This window comes from Giraffa tippelskirchi, chromosome 3 (genome assembly GCF_054371585.1).
Source record: "Giraffa tippelskirchi isolate mGirTip1 chromosome 3, T2T-mGirTip1v1.2.pri, whole genome shotgun sequence".
Classification (NCBI taxonomy): domain Eukaryota; kingdom Metazoa; phylum Chordata; class Mammalia; order Artiodactyla; family Giraffidae; genus Giraffa; species Giraffa tippelskirchi.
The window spans coordinates 18956315-18975510 of record NC_137277.1 but is presented as its reverse complement, the minus strand read 5'-3'; the positions used below and the strand labels follow the sequence as shown (position 1 = coordinate 18975510).

The window sequence follows — 19196 nt, the reverse complement described above, 5'->3', positions numbered from 1 at the left end:
GCTCCTTTTCTGTCTTCTCTACCCCAAACAGGCCAGGGAAACAGCATCCCATATGGGGGGCCCCTAAATCACCCTCCCCTGGGAGGGCAGCCTTTCAGACTGACTCCCACAGCCTGGCTGGACAGAGCGTTCCTGTTGGGGAAACAGACGAAGGGCCAAAGAAGTAGTACTCGGAGACCTGTTATGCCTTGATGATCCTCAGAAGCCAGAGGGCAGAGAAATGCCCCAGAAGATTCTATCAAGAGCTGTGTGATCTTCAATCATTAACTCAGCACAGCCCACGGAGGCCCTGGCTCTGTTACCAGTGTCTAGACAACGCTAAGAGCCCAGGGCCCCAGGAACTGTGTTTCAAGAATAAACGAAGGCACTCACACCTGCAGCCCCCTCACCATGGCGACTCTGGCCAGGCTCCTTCCAGTTAATGGGGTCTAGCTCTGGCCCAGGTGACATGAGCAGCATAGAGGTTGTCCGTTTTAGCTTTAGCATCTTCTGCTCTATGATGGGAGAAGGCAATGGCACCCCACTCCAGTACTCTTGCCTGGAAAATCCCATGGACAAAGAAGCCTGGTAGGCTACAGTCCATGGGGTCGCTAAGAGTCAGACACAACTGAGCGACTTCACTTTCACTTTTCCCTTTCATGCACTGGAGAAGGAAATGGCAATCCACTCCAGTGTTCTTGCCTGGAGAATCCCAGCGATGGCAGAGCCTGGTGGGCTGCCGTCTATGGGGTCGCACAGAGTCGGACACGACTGAAGCGACTTAGCAGTAGCAGCAGCAGCACCTCTATGATGCAGGCATCAAGTTTCCCAAAGAGCCCTCACCTAACCAAGCAGGAAGCCAGTGTGTCTTCCAAGTCATTACCTCCCCTCTTTTACTTAATGACCCCTCCCCCTAGACTGATCCATTCCTACCCCTGTGGCTGCCCCTGGAGATCTTCCCCACAGACAGAAGAACACAGCTCTCCAAGCTCAACCTTCATGAGCCAGAGGAAACTTTAAACATTTAATAATTCCTATACAAAAGAAACACTACCAGCAGGCTGATTGACCAATACTGAGAATACCAAACATGTATCACAATTTGCAACACTCTTTTCTGGGACTTTGAGAACTCAGAATTGTTAATCATATCCTTGGCTCATGATATGTTCTCATCTTTGGTTCCTGCAAGACTCCTTTTTAGTTAGCTGCTATTAAACTAGGTACTTTTGTAATAATATAACAAGGGTGCAAGAACCCACCACTTAAACCATAAATAAGAATCTTGACACTATCCTATGTCTAAGCAAATGTCCCCCACACCCATCCACCCACCTCCCCCACTCAGAAACCATCATCTTGATTCCCTGTGTTCATTATGCCCTGGCTTCTTATTTTATATAGCTTTATTGTATCTATACATATTCAATATATTCCTAAAATAAGTACTGTTTTTAGTTATTTTTACCTTTAAAAAAAGGGAATTGTGCTATATAAAATTCCTGAAGGCCTGATTTTTTTCACTTAGTATTAAGTAAAAAATTATTTCACTTACTATTTTTTGCAAAGATTTGTTCTTATTTTTCATATTAAGTGAAAATATATTCACTTAATATTATTTTCCATTTAATGTCCCATTAGTTTGTTCATTTTAACAGCTATATTATATTCTCTCATGTGACTATGCCATATTTGATTCATCTCCTCTCTCTCTGAGAGGACTCTGGGTCGTTTCAGGTCTTTACCATTCCAAATGGCAATGAACAAAACTACTATGGACACTCTGGTCTGTGTCTCCTGTTGCACACATGAGAGTTTTGCCCAGAAGCAGAATTGCTGGGCCATAGCAGGTAGTGAGGGCTCAATCGTGTCCAACTCTTTGCAACCCCATGGACTGTAGCCCGCCCAGCTCCTCTGTCCATGGAATTCTCCAGGCAAGAATACTGGAGTGGGTAGCCATTCCCTTCTCCAGGGGATCTTCCCAACCCAGGGATCAAACCCGAGTCTTCCGCATGACAGGCAGATTCTTTACCATCTGAGCCACCAGGGAAGCCCCAAACTTACTTGACGGTAAAATGACACACTTAAAAGACTTTCCATTTACTTTTTTTCTATAACAATAGTTGTAGATTTCAACACTCCTCTCTTAGTAATGAGCAGAAAAAGCAGATGGAAAATTCACAAGGATATAGAAGATTTTAAAAACACTGTCAACGAACTTGACCTAATTGACATTTATGGAACACTCTACCCAACAGCAGCAGAATCTTCCTGGTACACATGGAATAGTCTCCAAAACAGACAATGTTTGGGGTCATAAAACAAATCTCAAGTGACTCCGTTTTTTAAATACTTAGTCATATCTAATATGTTCTCTGACATATGGGGTTAAATTAGTAACCAACGTTTACAATAGCCAAGACATGGAAGCAACTTAAGTGTCCATCAACAGATGAATGGATAAACATGTGGTACATATAAACAACAGAATATTATCAGCCATAAAAAAAACAAAACAATGCCATTTGCAGCAACATGGATGAATCTAGAGATTATCACACTAAGTGAAGTCAAAGACAAATATCAGATGATGTCACTTACATGTGGAATCTAAAAAAATCCTACAGATGAACTTATTTACAAAACAGAAACAGACTCATAGACGTAGAAAACAAACTTATGGTTACTAGAGGGGAAGGGGAGCAGAGATAAACTGGGAATTTTGGGATTAATAGACACACACTATCATGCAAAAAATAGATAAAGAACAAGCAAAGGGAACTACATTCAATATCTGGTAATGAATAAGTATAATGAAAAAGAATAAAAAAGAATTAGATATATATAGTGAGATAGATAAAACTGAATCACTTTGCTGTACACCTGAAACTAACACAATATTGTAAATCAATTATACTTCAATAGACATCTCATTTAAATGTCAAAATGATGGTAAGATTAACAGTATAAAGGCCATTTTCCCAATAAAGAACCCGAGGCTCTAACAGGCAAAATGAACTCCTTCTCACAACTCCTGGGTGTACAGCAGAGATGCAAGTCAAAGTTTCCTGAGCACCCCCACAGCTGTGGTGTCACTATCTGGGTGCTTGTTTTTAGAAAGTGTTCTCTTGCACAGCACACACTATAATATTAGGAGCATGAGGCCCCACAACCAGGAAAGCAGTTTTGAATTTCTGTGGTAACCACTTGCTTAATTCTGCTCTGAAAAATCACCCTCAGCACAGCATACCCTCAAGCTCTTTACAGACCAGAAACTTGGGCCAGGTTCACACCCGGCTGACAGAAAAGCTGGTTCTTAATCCCAAATCTGCCAGTTCCCCATGCAGAGCCAGATGTAAATTGCAAATGCAGAAACATGCCACAGCCTTTCTTTGAAAAACTTTTCCCTCTACCTTTCCACTCCAACTTCTCTGATAAGGAGATGGAATTCCCACTTGAAGCCCAAGCTCATACTTAAGTTAATTCAAAATCTGAAAGCATGGTGAGCCAGAAGGTAAAGGGACTCTTCCACCTGAATTTGGCCGTGTGATTTGCTTTGGCCAATGAGATGTAAAAGCAGAGGCTTGAAAAGTGCCTAGGACTGGGGGCTGGTCTTTCATTGCTGCTGAAACCACCATGTGAAGCAATCTGGGCCACCCTCCTAGAGGATGAGAGACCACACTGTCCCAGACAGTGCAGCCTTCCCGGCTGAGTCACCAGACACGTGACTGAGGCTGTCCTACCCCATCCCAACTGAGCAAGCCCAGACCAGAAAACCACCCAGTCAATCCACAAAATCATGAGACACAAGTCATGCCACTATGCTCTGGGGTAGTTTGTTACACAGCAAAAGCTAACTGATGCACTGGGCTCCCCACCATGTCCTCTGGTCAGAGTCTCCATCTTGGTGACCCTCCTGGCCCCTCATTCTTTTAAGACCCTGCCTTTCTTTGCCAGCTATCTCACCTTCCCACCACCACCACAGGACTGGGTCTTCCCTCTGAATTCCAGTCCAATGGCCAAACACTTCCACATCCATGACCTCCCCCCTCTCCCGACCACAACTCTGAGAGATAAATATCGTTATCCCCACTTCTCAGAAGAAATGACTGAAGCTCAGAGAGGTTGTCAGCCCTACTAAAGTCACACAGCCGGTCAATGAATCTGACTTCAAACGCTGTTTATTTTCTTCTTCATCTCATGTGGATTAGTTCACAGGCCTCCGAACTGGCAGCTGTCTCCACCGATAACAGTTTACTAAATTTCTGAATGGCATCTGCCTTTGATCCCTCACTGTGGCCCTGCCTGTTGTTGGAACACCTGCTACTGGGTCCATGTCAGCGCTCCCAGACGTCACCCACCTGCCAGGACTGCCACCTGCTCTCTGTAGCCAATCCTCTGGATTTCCAATCTGCCTGCCAGATTTGACTTCCTTCAGAGCCAGTAACATTCTGGGTTTGTCCCCTCAGGGCCTGCTCCTCCCTGGTTCCAGATCTACCCAAGGCAGCCCCTCCCACATGGTCTGGCACCTCCCCGGAGAGGAGAGTCAAGTCCATGTCATCAGGGAGAGGGAAGGAGATGAATAACTACCACATGGGTTTCTACTTGGGCTCCACTCCTGTGGGTTTCTGGGCTTCTAAGCTTTTACCGCTATATCTTTGATCAAAGTACTTTGTCTAATAGGTTAGAAATTGATCTGTGTATATGTAATCATTAAAATGGGTGAGAAGGAGTAAGATGTAGGTCTGGTAGTCCAAAGTAAGTCATGTGGTGAAGCCCAGATTGAAGAATGGAGAAAGTTTACCTTTTGATGAGAGGACTGGCAAAGTTGCATTGCAAAGGGTCACATATATAGGGGTCGGAGGGATTTTGTCCTGAGCTGACTCTTTGCAACCCCATGGACCATAGTCCTCCAGGCTCCTCTATCCATGGGGATTCTCCAGGCAAGAATACTGCAGTGGATTGCCATGCCTTCCTCCAGGGGATCTTCCCAAACCAGGGATCAAAACCAAGTCTCCTGCATTACGGGCAGATTCTTTACTGTCTGAGCCACGAAGGAAGTCCTTACTGAGCTCAGAGGCTCCCTTATGGAGATTTATTTCCTGTTTGTTTCACAGCTAGATGGAGAGAACATTCCTGGAGAAGGAAGTTTACTTCTGTAAACTGACACAGTACACTGGTAACTTTTCAATCAGGCTGTGGTCCCAGGACTAGGACATTGCTGAGCTCAGTGAGAAAATGACAGACTTGGGGCTCCCTCGGGAGAAGAATAAACGATCTGAGGTTTCATTGCCACCACCCTAGCTCTGTGCCTGGCCTTGGAGAGCACGCAAGAGATATCTGTTGAATAGAGGACGGATGACGGAACAACTGAGTAAATGACAGAGCCATCCAGCCATCAATCTCACCTTTGTAGAGCTGTCAAACGGGTTCCAAGAGGCCACCAGAGAGGAACGCTATGGAGGTGGGGACGGAGGCGGGGGTCCCACTCTGGAGGGTTCTGGCTAAAGGACCTTCTAACCCCAAGGTTCTGCATCCCGAGAGATCCTCCTTATTTCACTGCTATTGCTAGAGTGACTCAGAGATGGTGTGGTTGAATAAATCCAACTGTGAAGTCAGCTTTGGAAGGTTATAGATGTTGAGGTTCAAATGCAGGTCCTCAGCAATTCCACTGCCAAGTGTCCACCCTAGAGAAACTCTAACCCACGTGTAGAAGCAGATGGATATAAAGATGTTCACTGCCATACTGTGCTTAACAGAGACAAGTCAGCAACAGCAGTACCTGTCTCTCAGTAGGGGAACCAGAAAATGAATACAATGGGCTCTGTTCACATATTGGAGAACTACACAACAATCCAAATGAATATGTATCTCTATGCATGTCAGTAACTATATTACTTATATGAACTGCTGCTGCTGCTGCTAAGTCACCTCAGTCGTGTTTGACTCTGTGCGACCTCATAGACGGCAGCCCACCAGGCTCCCCCGTCCCTGGGATTCTCCAGGCAAGAACACTGGAGTGGGTTGCCATTTCCTTCTCCAATGCATGAAAGTGAAAAGTGAAAGTGAAGTCGCTCAGTCGTGTCTGACTCTTAGCGACCCCATGGACTGCAGCCTACCAGGCTCCTCCATCCATGGGATTTTCCAGGCAAGAGGACTGGAGTGGGGTGCCATTGCCTTCTCCACTTATATGAACTAGAAATCTCAAAAACCATAGCTGCTTCCACTATCATTCCATTATGTAAAGTTTAAAAACACACATAACAGGGGCATGTAGTTTACATCTAAATACATATGTAGTCAAGATGGGCAAATATTCAGGGGCACGGTATCATCAACTCCAGCCACGGGTCACCTGTGGGCAGGGACAGCAGTGGAAATGAGGAAAAGGGGAGAGGCATTCACTGGCTTACACTTTTTATTTCTTAAAAAGAAAGAGCAAGAACTAAAGCAAACATAATCAGCATTCACATCCTGGAGGTGGGTACTATGTGCTTTTTCTGCACACCTTCTTGTATTCATTCATTCAACAAACATTCAGCGAGGACCTACTATGTGCCAGGCACCGTTCTAGGCTCTGGGGGACACAGTAGTAAACAAAGCCAACATCGCTGTCCTCAAGGAGCCCATATTCTCTGTTTGAAACATGCATAACTCCTCGTTTTGATTTTTAATACATAAGTCCAATCCTTAACCACTGACTGAGAAGCAACCTGTCTTTTTCCAATCTCCTCGGTTTTCTCTTCCCCAGAACCTCCCACTAGCATCTGGTCCCCTTCCAAGCCTCATGTCAGGAAAGGCCACAGCTGTCCTGTGACAGAGTCCCCACCTCACCCTGTGGAAGACCCACCACCTAGCTATACTGCCCCACCCCCCACCCTTGCCATCACTACCATCCAACTTCCTGGTCATACCCACCACCATTTACTGGAGACCCTGGGGCTGCCTCCAGCGTCTCCCCACCCTCATGCCTGTGTAGACACCCCATCCCACACCCGACCCATCCATTCCTAGAATTCTTTAACACTGATGGCCTCTTTGCCCCCCATAGCCACATTCAAAATGTTATCACCCCCAGAACTGTCCTCCTTGGAAACCTTTCACTTCCCACCTCCCTCTCTGACCTCGGCCTTCTCTTCTTCCAGCTGTACACTCTCTCCCCCAAACACTGACCCCAGAGAAGCCCCAGGCCTTTGCCTCCATGTTCTCCCTGCCCTTCTGTTTCTTCCTGGCCACTCTCCCCTCCCCTCCCTGCCTCAGCCCCAGAGGTGATGCTCTGAGTCAATCTCACCTCTCCCTGCATCTCAGCCTCCCACAGCCCCCATCCAGCACAAGCCCTGGACCAAAGCCACTCTCAGTGTCTCTGGACTGAGTCACCCCCACCCTGGATTGATGATCTGGGGCCCTGTTGATCCTGCTCCCTGGCTTTCGGTAGGTTCCCTCTTTCCCCTTTAGTAATTAATTATAAGTTGAACCTTCACTTCCAAATCCCACCCTCCACCTTCACTCCACTCAACTCCTGATCCTTAATTCTCAGCTGAAGACTGCCCACCCCCCTGAGAAATCTGAGCAATTAACACGATTCCCTGCAACTCCCAGCCTTGCCTCCAACACAGCTATTGGCATCATTCTCACCTCCTCTCCTCCTCCTCAGAAAAGGGGTCGCCCCCTCCCCTGGTCCATTCTTGCTTGTTGTCTCAGTTGAAGGCGTCACCAGCCCTTCCCCAGTGCAGAATTTCAGGTGCCTGGCTACCCCCACCCCTGACCTTCCACACCCAAGCATCAAGTACTGCTGATTTATTTCCTAAATATTTCTTTTATCATCCCCTCCTTCAAGAACTGTTACCACAGGTCTAGTTCAGGATGATCCCTGACTCCAGTACCTCCAACTCCAGTCAGGACCCTCCAACCATCCTAACTGTGGCTACCAGAGGGATGCTCCCAAAACATCCATGTGCCATCATCACACGTCTGCTTAAAATCCACAAAAGGCTCCAAGTTGCTCACAGGGCATCATAGGACGATGCCTAAGCCCCAGGCACAGCTCCCAGGGCCCTTCATCAGCTGCCAACAGCTGCTGACATCTCCACAGCTCACACTCCCTGTTTCACACCTAAGGCTCCAGCCTCACATCAACAGTTACAGCCCCTGTACATTTCTAGCTCCCAACACTTACAGCCCCTGTACATTTCTAGCTTTCTCACCTCTGTTCCTGTTGAAGTTCTCGTGGCCTGGAATGCCCTGCCCCTCCTCCTCAATCTTCAAGACTCAGCACAAGTGACCCTTCCTCCAGGGTATCTTCCCTGCCCACCCTGGGTTGGGTCAGGTGTCTGTCCTTTACCATCCCCAAACACCTAGCACATCTGCCTCTATCACAATCATTACCAAAGTAGTTTATAACTTTCTCTTTCAGTGAGTCTTTCCCCTGCCTGATATATGGCAGGTGACCTTAGAAAGATGTCTGCACAAAATGTCCAGAGGCAGAAGGATAAGCAGGCTGAACTTAGAGATTCTACAGCATAGGCATGCTCGTTCCCAACCAATCATACCCTCCATAAGCTGGCAGTCACCAAACATCCATCCACATGGGCATGTCTCCACACTCAACAGTCAGGAATGGAGGTGGGCCCCCACCACCTGCAGTGGTTCAGACTGATCACCTGGGCATGGATGCCCATGCATACTCCCCTCCCAGGGTCTCGGGTGCCACCTGCCCCATTCCCAAGGCTCCCTGTGGCTAACATCCCACCCCCTGCTATGCCTCCCCAGGCACAGTACCCTTGTGTCCACCTCCCTGGAGCACACAACCTTGGCCAGGGATCTCACTATAGGACTTTCCATAATGCCTCGAAGGAAGATCAGGTCCAGTTCGGCTGCTCCCGTGGCACTGGGGAGAGATCCCAGGTTGTCCAGGACCTGCTGCATGGCTGGAGGGAAGGAGCAGACAGTGAGGCACACAGGCACCAGCTGAGCACAGGGCACCCAAACACACCATAGAAACCCCACCCCTCTTACCCTCCATCCCACAGAAGACAGCCCCTCCCCACAACACATCCTTCCCTGCCTGGCACTCCAGGCCCTAGAATGCCTGGGGCAGAGGCCCTAAGAAGGGAAGGGCAATTTCCTTGGCCTGTTCTCTAGGCCCTAGGTAATACTAGCCTGGGCAGGTGGAAGGCTCCCAGCCCCAGGAAGTGGACTTTGAGGTGGGAGGAGGGGAGAAATGGAAGCAGATGTCAGGTTCCAGTTTCTGCCCTAAACCAGAGAACCACATCATTCAATCTCTGGATGGGCTGAAGCCACAGGACTCAGCCACCCACATGTGGCAGGCTCAGGGGTGAGAGAGACGGCGCTTGGAACACGTCCCTGGAGTGCGAGCCTGGAGTCAGCAGACAACCATGCAGGAGGTCAGGGCCTACCCGCCATCCACTACCAGCTGTGCCACTAATTCAGGATGATTTTGCACAAGTCGCTGTCCCTCACAGGCCTCAGTCTTTCCTTCCTGTAAAATGGGTAGATTAAACTGGATGGTATCTACAGGCCCTTCAGCTCTGAGAGACAATGACCTGGAAATTAATACAGATCACAGGAAGCCAAGGCTGAAGCCCAGGACACTGGTAGAAGCTGGAAGAAATAGGCACTTTGGGGCTTGAGATGGTTGTGGACACCCGAGGGCAGAGGTCAGATCAAGTCATCCTAGGGATCAACAAACCCTCAGCCTGGAATGGGACATCAGCAAGGGGAGCACACCTGAAGCTGGGCCACTGCTGAGGGGCTCAGCCTCAGGTAGGGGCTGTCTTCCCCCACCAGCAGAGGTGGGAGCTCCTGTCTGTGACAGGTTCTGGGGGAAGGGAGGCAGAAGCAGAGTGTGCCCAGCTGGGGGCAGAGATGGGCAGGGGGTATCATTACTCTGCCACCCTGCCACCCACGCCTACATCTGCATAACAGCACCCAAGCTGGGGAGGAGGAGGGTGGGTACAGTCCCTGGCACCTCTCACTGTTCTCAGCCATGCCCCCTCCTCCAGGAAGGAATGGGGGTGGGCTGGAGGAGGCTCTAAGATTGAAAGGTGGCAGCCACTGGTCAGGGACCCTTGGCCTCCCACCCTCTTCCCTCTCATCCTCCCCACCTTTTCCACAAATGACATTCATGCCTGCCCTCCAGACCCCTCCTGCTCATGTCTGGGCTTGGCATCGGTCAGAGACCTGCAAGGTCCTTAGTGGACTCAGAAAGAGGCCAGGGCAGGAACCCTTCCCACTCTGCCAGGATATCCTGGGACTCTTCCTCTCCCGTCATCTTCACACACAGATTCCCCAGCCTGCCAGCTATGGGAGGGGATTGAGCAAGGGAGTTGGTGCCCTCAGTCCAGGTCAGCTCTCCTGGGGGACCGCGCCCCAAGACCCTTAGGCTCCGGAGAGCCCGCTCCCAGGGTACCCTCTCCAGATGCCCTAAACCCCTGAGGACCAGACTCCAGTCTCGCCACTCCACCTTTCCCTACCTTCCCTCCGGAGCTCAGCTTCCTCAGAGGAGTCCAGGGATATACCCTCCAAAGAGGCCCCGCTCCCTGGGCTGCCGGCCATGGCTGACCCCCTCCCGGACCTGGGCTGTCGAGTACCCTCCACGCCGCCGCAGCCTTCCCAGCCAGACGTGGGCAGCGCTGGAGGAGGTGGGACTCGGGGAGCGCCCTCTGCAGGATCAGCCAATAGTAAGGCTCAGCCGCCTGACCGCCTTGTTGATTGGCCAAAGTCGGACAGGGAGCAGACAGGCGGGAGGGGGCCGTGAAGGAGCTGGGAGGGGGCCGTGGAAGGGTCCTCGTCCCACGATGGCCAGATTCCCCTGTTTGAATACCTACCACTAAAAGGCGAGGAGGCGGCTGAGGAAAGGTTTCCGGCCGGGGGGTGAGGGTGGGGGGCGTCGTTAAGCTTCCCCCCCATCAAGACTGGAGCGGTGCTCCGAGACCCTCCCCTCCCAGAAATTCCAGGTGGGTGGGGACTTGGTCCCATCTTGTTCCAGTTCCTCTCTTCTAGAAGTCCCTCCTCAATTACACCGCTGGCCACCTCCTCCTCGAGACTTTCGACCCCTCCTCTCGGTCCCCTCACCAAGCCCAGTTTTCTTTACAGTGACCCCCTCAGGATCAAAGGAAGCCCCCAAGAACGACTCTCATGATGAGGCAGTGGCACAGCCCTCAGATCCCACATCTCAGGAGTAGCTTCTCCAGCCCCATCTCCAATTGCGCCCCCCACTTGCTTCAGGGGGCAATGCCTGTGGGCAAGTCAGGCATCTTGGGACTGGGGTACTGGGGACTTGGGGAAAGGTGAGGGGGTATTCATGCAGCAGAGACTAGCGTGGGCAGGAAGGGAGGGGTTTTGAAAGTTACTCCAGCCCAGAGCCACCATTCCTTCCTCTGAGACCCTGTACCCTTGAGGCCACCACTAGGCACTGCTGCTGCCACCAGACTGCCATTCCCTGAGGAGTGGCACAGGGTCACAGCACACCCTGGTTGCCATGGCAGCAAGCAGGATTACACACTAGAACATTAACCCAGAGATTTAAAGGGACAGCTCCACCTGAAAGCCCCACATCCCAGCCTTAATTCAAAGAAAAGAGAGAACCCAGTGAAGAGGCAGAGCTTCAGGTCTGGAGTCCAGGGGCAAGGTGTCTAAACTCTCAGCCCATGCCAACACCCATGCGTCTCCAACCCTCAGGGAAAGAACTCCTCCACCTTACTAGAAATGGAGTTAGGGTCTCTCTGCAAGAGGAAAACACCCACACCATCTCGCTCTCTCCACGATGATAGTGGCCATATTGATACGTGGATCAGGGTAGAAGGACCCTGCGAGCTTCAATCTCTGCAGAGGCCAAGGCAAGGATCTCTGGGGGAAGGTAGAGGGGAGGGGTCGTGAACTTGACCTTAGAGGCAAGGGTACAGCTGTCTATCAGACCCGTGGGAAGTGTAATGACCACCAAATGAGAAGGGGCAGAAGCCACCATTAGAGTTTTGAGGTCAGGAGCCAGTCCAACCTGGGGGCAGGCACAGAGGGCCCCCTGAGGGAAAGACAAAGCTTCTGGCCTTTGAGTCGCCTACCACCTCTTTACAGAGGAAGAAACGCAGCCTCCAAGAGGTTAAGCAACTTGCTTCTATCTTTCTTCCTTTGGATACAGAAAGCCCGTGACACAACACCCAGGGGAGCAGGTGCCCGAGGAGTCCTCAGAGGAAGCAGACCCTCACACCTACCTCCTGAACTCCACTCCCTACCTTGTCCCCCACCCCACCAGGGCCCATCAAGTGGCCTGCAGCAGGGAAACCAAAGCACTGGGCCTTCCCCTCCCTCTACACCCCTGCCAGGCACCATTAATGGGTTTACTGGACAGCCCCAGATTGACAGGCCTTTAATCACAGGCTCAGGGATGGGCTTAATTAACCCCTAAGCAGCTTACAGAGGGGCCCAGGCAGGCTGGAGCAGTGGGGAATGCATTGAGCCCTCCAAGGCTGCAGCAGCCAGGGGACATTGGGACAGTCTGGCCACTGCATGGAGAAGAGGCCTTTCCTGGGGGGACAAGGGTGTCACAGTTTAGTTCTGGCCCCTCACAGCAGCCTTCACTTTCCTGCTTCAGTTTTTCAGAGGGGAGGGCACAGAGGAGTCAATCTAACTGAACATGAAGGCCTGGGACATCTTGCAGAAGCAATAGCAGCACCTAGAGAGAGGGAAGGGGCTACACGGTCAGGAGGCACCCAGGCAGGGATCAATCAGAGAAAAACAAGAACAATTCACAATTGTTAGGGCCCTCTGAGAGCCTGAGCACAAGGCACTTCACCTGGTGGGTCTCTGCATACACTCAGGGTGCGATCCCTGAACCCCTGGAGTGGAATGCAGACTTCGTGCACAGAAGCCTTTGTCTATGATGAAGGCCCTCGGTTTGCATAAGATTCTCAATAGGATCCAGGACCAATACAAGTTAAAAACACTGATCTTGTCCCATCACCTTATTCTACAGATGGGGAAACCTAGGTCCTCAAAGCGAGGTGACGGGCTCAGGGTCACAGGTTAAAGAGGTAACAACAACTCAGCAGGACAGCGTAATAATTGTGAATATCCCTAATGGTAACATGCTTTCCCTGTTATAGCCTTTGAGTTTCACATCACCTCTTGACAGAAGAAGAGACACAGGCTCCAAGAATCTAAGCAGATTGTTCCTGAGGCTTCCTAGCTTGTCTGGGTGGCCCACAACCTTGCCCTAAAATTTCCTACAGAACTAAGCCAAGGCTTCCTGACCTGGCATTCTCCACAGCCCAGCACACACACACTCCCATGTGCTGGTCCACTTTACCTATCTGGGGGGCGCTGCACTGTGGATGTCTCCAGAGCATGCATCCCCCTCCATGGAGGTGAGTTGTACTCTGTCTCCAGCCCCACCCTGGGGCAGGTGCAGCAGGGTGATAGAAGTTGCCCAGAGGAAAGGCTGAGCAGCTGGATGGAGCAGCTGCAGCAGGGGTCAGTTTGTTCTTACAGGGAGTTGTGGCAGTGCCTGACTGTGCTCCCCAACCTGCCTGGAATCCTCTGGACCACTGATATAACTGACATCCCTACCCCCACTTCTTACCAGTCTCAGAGTTGGTGGCTGCAACCGGCATGGTGAAATCAGCAAGGGCTCCTGGAGGAAGGGAGAGAGGAGTTTGAGAAGGCAGAAGGGCAAAATAATGGGGAAGGAATTAGGAAGGATCTCCCCCTCAGGATGAGCCAGTGGGGTAGGGGAGAGGGTACCTCCCTGACACTAAACTATCCCATAGTTCTGGGAGGCAAGAAGAGCAGACGTGACATGCCCATCTCTCCAAGGAGGAGGAGATAGAGGATCAGAGAGGTTAGTTGATTTGTCCAAGGTCACAAAGCTAATAAAGAGAGTTATGGGGACTTCCCTGGTGGTCCAATGGCTAAGATTTTGGGTTCCCAATGCTGGGGGCCTGGATTCGATCCCTGGCCAGGGAACTAAAACCCACATGCCACAAGTAAAAATCCCACATTCACAACTAAGACTCGGTGCAGCCAAATAAATGAATAAAAATATTTTTTTCAAGAAAAGGAGAGCTACAATGAAACTCCAGGTTTTATGACTCAAAAAACAATTGTTTCTGCCTACCATCTGTCTTTTTTATTTTATTTATTTATTTATTTTGAGAGAGAGGATAGGGGAAAGTCCAGTGTAAGTAAAAAGCCAAAAAGTAAGAAAATGGGTGTTCCCTGACTTTAAGCTCCATGGGTCAAGAATCACATCTGTTTTATTTTGCCTCTGGATCCTAGACCTAGCACAGTGAAGATGCTCCACAAACGTCTCTTCATCTGCCTGGCAGAAATGATGTCATACCTCACTAGGGCCTCTCTTGCTTCCTCTTTCTCCCTCTACCCCTTCTTAGCCCAGAGCTGGGACAAGGAGAGCAGGGGGCTCTGGGCAAAACCCATCACGAAATTTACAGACCCAGTTTCCAACCCGGGTCCTCCTGGAATGGGGTTGGATCCCTTAATCTCCAAGGAAGGGTGCAGGTGGGTAACCCATCACCCTTCATCCCTTTGCCTTTCCGGGCCTGTGCCGCTGGAGAAAACCCTAATTCCCGGTTGCCATGACAACAGGAGGCGCGGTGGCTCCCAGCAGGGGTGGGGGAGTGGAAGAAAGCATCTGGCAGTGCCCACTTTAGGACTGAATGTTACTGAGCCCTGGGGGTGGGGGAGCCACGATTTCACCTCCTCCCCCTAAAAAGGTCCCTAGAGGGACCACTACCTGATTTTAATGAAATCCTCTCTCCTCCTATCACCTTCCCAGGCCTGAGCAGGTCATCTGAGCTCCCTGCTACTTGTAATTTCAAGTAGCAGAAATGACAAAAGTGGAAGGATGGCTCCCCTTCCTCCTGGATCTGCCCCTGAGGACAAGGAATAAAGGAGCTTTGGGGAAGAGGAAGGACATCCCCTGTCAGGCTAGCACCCAGGCTGGGAGCAATCTCCAGGATCCACTGTGCCAGCTAGTGCCTTGAGCACAACCCCTGCCGCCCCTATTCCTAGAGAGCATCAGAGAGGGATCCCTTTCTCCCCACCCCCCATCCCCATCTCCCGGCCAGTCCCGGGTCCTAAGGACTTGGAACCTGCAGCTCTCTCCAGCTGGCACTACTCTCCCAAGTCCTCCTTCCCCAGAGAGTGGAGGGTGGGAAGAGGCAGAGAGGATCCGGTCCCCAGAAGTCTTGCCCAGCCTGCCTGGGTTTTCTCCCTGAGGAGTCGGTTCCCACGGGCATCGGCTAGCTCTGCCCTACCCCCACCCAAGCCTCTGGGAGGGCGGGGCCGGCTGTGCCCACAGGAGAACAGCAGTACCAGGCAAGGCAGCCTGGCTCCGAGTCAAGGTCCGGAGCCGAGACATCTGAGAACTCGCACCTCAGCTTCCAAAACCCTGGGCCCACTTGCCCTCTCACCCCTATCTCCAGGTTACCCACACCACCCAGGGTCGATAGCCGATGTGGGCCCACCGAGAAAGGGGGAGGTTTCCTCCAAGCTCTGTCAATACGGGTACAAAGAGATATAGAGGAGAAAGGTCTGACAAAGGAGCTTTGAAGATCGACAGGTCGTGGGGAGGGGTAGACAGACTGAAGGATGGGGTCTAGTGGCCAGGCGGGCCTGCACGCACCGACGATCAGAGCGCCCCCGCCCCAAGAACCCAGCCCTAAAACGCTGGGCGCTAGGACCTGGGAGGAGGGGGGTGTGTTGCGGCCATCAAAGAAGACTCTGCGTGCGCGCCCGGCGGAGACTAGGGGATGAGGTCACTGAATGGCTGCACACCCCCCACCCCCGCCCGCGTCCTCACGCTCCCCGCTCTGAGTTGACCTAACTTTCTGGCCCTGACTCCTCGCTCCTGTCACCGATCCTTCCCAGGTCTCTAGATTCTAGTCCTGGCCCCCGACCCAGACCCGCCCCCTCTAACAACCTGGGAGGCGAAGAAGCAGCCCACCCCCTTCGCAGGACCCCCTCCCAGGAGAGATTGAGGTGTTGGCCTCCCAAGGTGGCGGGGAAGCCAAGGGGACCCCCACAACCTAGGGGTCTTGCGCTCCCACCCCCGGAAGAGCTAATAACGCGGTTCTTACGTAATGCCCGGCTCCGAAGTCCCCAGAACCCGCACAGTCCCCGGAGAAGCCGCGCGGACACTCGGGCCCCCGCACAGCTCACCAGGCTCTGTGTCTGACGTCACTTAGGAGCCCTCACCGCAGGGGCGGGGGGCCAGTGTCCACGAGCAGCGAGGTCTGATCTCTCTCTAGGAGCCCCGAGAAAGGGGGAGTGGGGGCGGGAGGGTGAGAGGGAGGGGAGGGGCCGGAGGGAAGAGGCCAGGGAGGTGTGACGCCGAGAGAGGGCCCCAAGTGCCTTGCCAGGACCAAGCGGGCCCTCGGGTGGGTGCTGGCTCGGGGGCCGGGGGGCGCCTACCTGCGCCCGGAGAGGCCCCTGGCTCCGGGTGGCTCCCGCGCAGCCCGGCGCTCCGCGTTTATTGCTTGTCAATCGCTACCCCGGCTCTTAAAGCGGCGAGGCCTCCTCTGCGCGAAGGGGCGGAGACCGAGAGACCAGAGGAGAGGGAGGGGGATATGGACGCTGCAGGACCACCCGCAGGAAAGTAGCCTTTCCGAGCAGCTAGTGGGTAGGCGAGGAGGTGGTGACTTAGGAGACACTACACAGCCCACGATTCCCCGGCCCGCAGCTGGCTTCCTACTCGGGGAAGCAAGGACTGGGACCTGTACCCACTAGTCCCTCGGCGCCCAGCGATTCCCTTAAAAGGGCGATGGTAAGAGACCCGCCCCCTTCTCTCAGCTTAGACTCGCGTTCCGATTCAAGGCTTGCCTCACCTTTCCTCATTATCCTGCTTCCCAACTGGGAAAGGGAGCAGGAGGAGCTTAGGGAGACCCCTCAAGGAGCAGGAGACCCACCCCCATAGCAGCTTTTAAGGATTCATTGGTGGATACCTGGATCCTAGACTGGCTAGGCGAATTTGCAAAAAAAAAATAAATAGGTGCGAGGGGGAGGGCGCTGAGACCCTATTTCAAGCCTGGACCGGAGAGCTGGTCCATACCCCAGTCTACGGAATACGGAACAAGGTGACTCGCCATCCTTCCTCGTAGTTCCATCTCAAGAAATAAAGACAAACCCAGTTTTCCGCCTTCACCCCAGCTTCTGGCTCCACTGTAGACCTGCACTTAGTTCTAGCCTTGGAGTACTGAAACCTCAGTCGGAAGACTACGCTTCGCTAAGTGCGCGGTGCATTCCGGGTCAGCCAAGGTACTACTCTGGCCGCGGTATTCGCACCCTGCACCTCTCCAGCTACTTCCTAGAATATGCAGGTCTCCTAAGAACAGAAATGCACTGCCTTCTGGAAACTTGCTTGGAAATCTCAGAAATGGGTTTGACTTGGAAATTGATCCTGGAAGCAGGGGGGACTAGTCCCCTTGTTGCAGGAGGCTCCGCTTGCCCTGAGCTCCGGCGATCATACGTTTGAGTATTGTTTTTGTTGTTTAGTCACCAAGTCTTGTCCGACTCCTTTGCGAACCCGTGGACTGTAGCCCGCCAGGCTCCTCTCTCCATGGGATTTCCCAAGCACTGGAGTGGGTTGCCATTTTCTTCCGGAGATCTTCCCGACCCAGGGATCGAACCCAGGTCTTCTGCACCGCAGGCAGACTCTTTACCTATACTCAAACCTAGCTTTTCCCCGTGGCTCAGTGGTAAAGAATCCGCCTGCAATGCAGGAGACGCAGGTTTGATCCCTGGGTCGGGAAGATTTCTTGAAGAAGGAAATGGCAACCCATTCCAGTATTCTTGCCTGGGAAATCCCGTGGAGAGAGGAGCCTGGCGGGTTACAATCCATGGGGGTCACAAAGAGTAGGACACGACTGAGCGACTAACACAAGCCACAAAACCACTGCCAAGCTCTACAGAAAGCCCTGATGTTTTTCGGTGGTCTCCTCCCTTATTACTGAGCAAGGAGAGGAAAGTTAGTTAGCGACCCCAGATGGCAGGGACTGGAATTACAGGCTTCCGTCTCCAACCAAAGAACTAGCTGGAGCAAAATGCTTTCTTCCCTCTCTTCTGCCTTCAAGCCAAAAGATCTTCCTAATTCAATTTAGGAAGAAGTCCCCGGGAGTTCCCTGGTGGCCGAGTGGCTAGGACTCTGCGTCCCCAATGCAGGGGTCCGGGGTTCGATCCTTGGTCGGGGAAATAGATTCCACATGCTGCAACAAAGAACAGGAGTAGCCAAATAAATTTTTTAAAAAAAGAAGAGGTCCCCTTCCCATCATGAAAGCTACCCTCCACTCTAACCTGTCAACGTGGCTATTTGGTGGTGGGGAAGTGGAAGTTATCTTGAATCTCTCCATAGTAATAATTACTTCTTCTCAGTCAGGCAAATATTACCCCATAGCAACATACAGCAAACTTTTAGTTTCATTCAAAATCCCCAGAACAAGATCCCCAGAACAAGGATCCCTGATTTTGGCCCTCTAGGAAGATGGAGCCCAATTCATTACTCTTACCAGCTGCCTCCTCACACTCCCCCTCTCCATTAGTCAGTCAGCAAGCATCTCTCTTATAAGGGCCTTATAGAATGCCAGCTCCTCACATCTGTTCAAGACCTTACAACTGATAAATTGTTTGATTCTCACAACAGCCCCATGAGGTTACAGAGAGAGGAGAAACATTTCCTGATAAAGAGTAGGATGCTCTTATTCTGGTCCAGATAGGGTGCTAGCCTCACTGATACTGTCAGATACCAGCTACAGGGCCAGCATCAGTGATTCCTGAAGGTGGAGGTCCGGAAGGGGGAATGTTAGACACAAATATCACTTTCTAGTGGTACAACTGAATGTCATAATAGATGTGCTGTACCAGAGATCAAATTGCCAACATCCGCTGGATCATCGAAAAAGCAAGAAAGTTTCAGAAAAACATCTATTTCTCCTTTGTTGACTATGCCAAAGCCTTTGACTGTGTGGATCACAATAAACTGTGGAAAATTCTGAAGGAAATGGGGCTACCAGACCACCTGACCTGCCTCTTGAGAAACCTGTATGCAGGTCAGAAAGCAACAGTTAGAACTGGACATGGAACAACAGACTGGTTCCAAATAGGAAAAGGAGTATGTCAAGGCTGTACATTGTCACCCTGCTTATTTAATTTATATGCAGAGTACATCATGAGAAACGCTGGGCTGGAGG

The 19196-nt window shown here is 51.6% G+C and overlaps 1 protein-coding gene across 7 annotated transcripts in view; it reads right to left on the bottom strand.

Moving 5' to 3' along the window:
* The window catches only part of MPP2 (MAGUK p55 scaffold protein 2), a 28662-nt gene extending 11918 nt beyond the window's left edge, over window positions 1-16744 (bottom strand). For 2 of the 7 annotated variants that reach the window (XM_081577312.1, XM_081577313.1), the window contains exons 1-3: window positions 10827-11123; window positions 10473-10661; window positions 8788-8906 (exon numbers count right to left, since the gene is read on the bottom strand). In XM_081577312.1, coding sequence (XP_081433438.1) covers window positions 8788-8906; window positions 10473-10661; window positions 10827-10977 — 459 coding nt within the window. In that variant the 5' untranslated portion in view covers window positions 10978-11123. Of the gene's footprint in view, window positions 1-8757; window positions 8907-10472; window positions 10662-10826; window positions 11124-13576; window positions 13628-16091 lie in introns of those variants that run through there. The other 5 variants (XM_081577317.1, XM_081577316.1, XM_081577315.1 and 2 more) reach the window with 5 other exon arrangements.
* Window positions 16745-19196: the final 2452 nt, after the last annotated feature.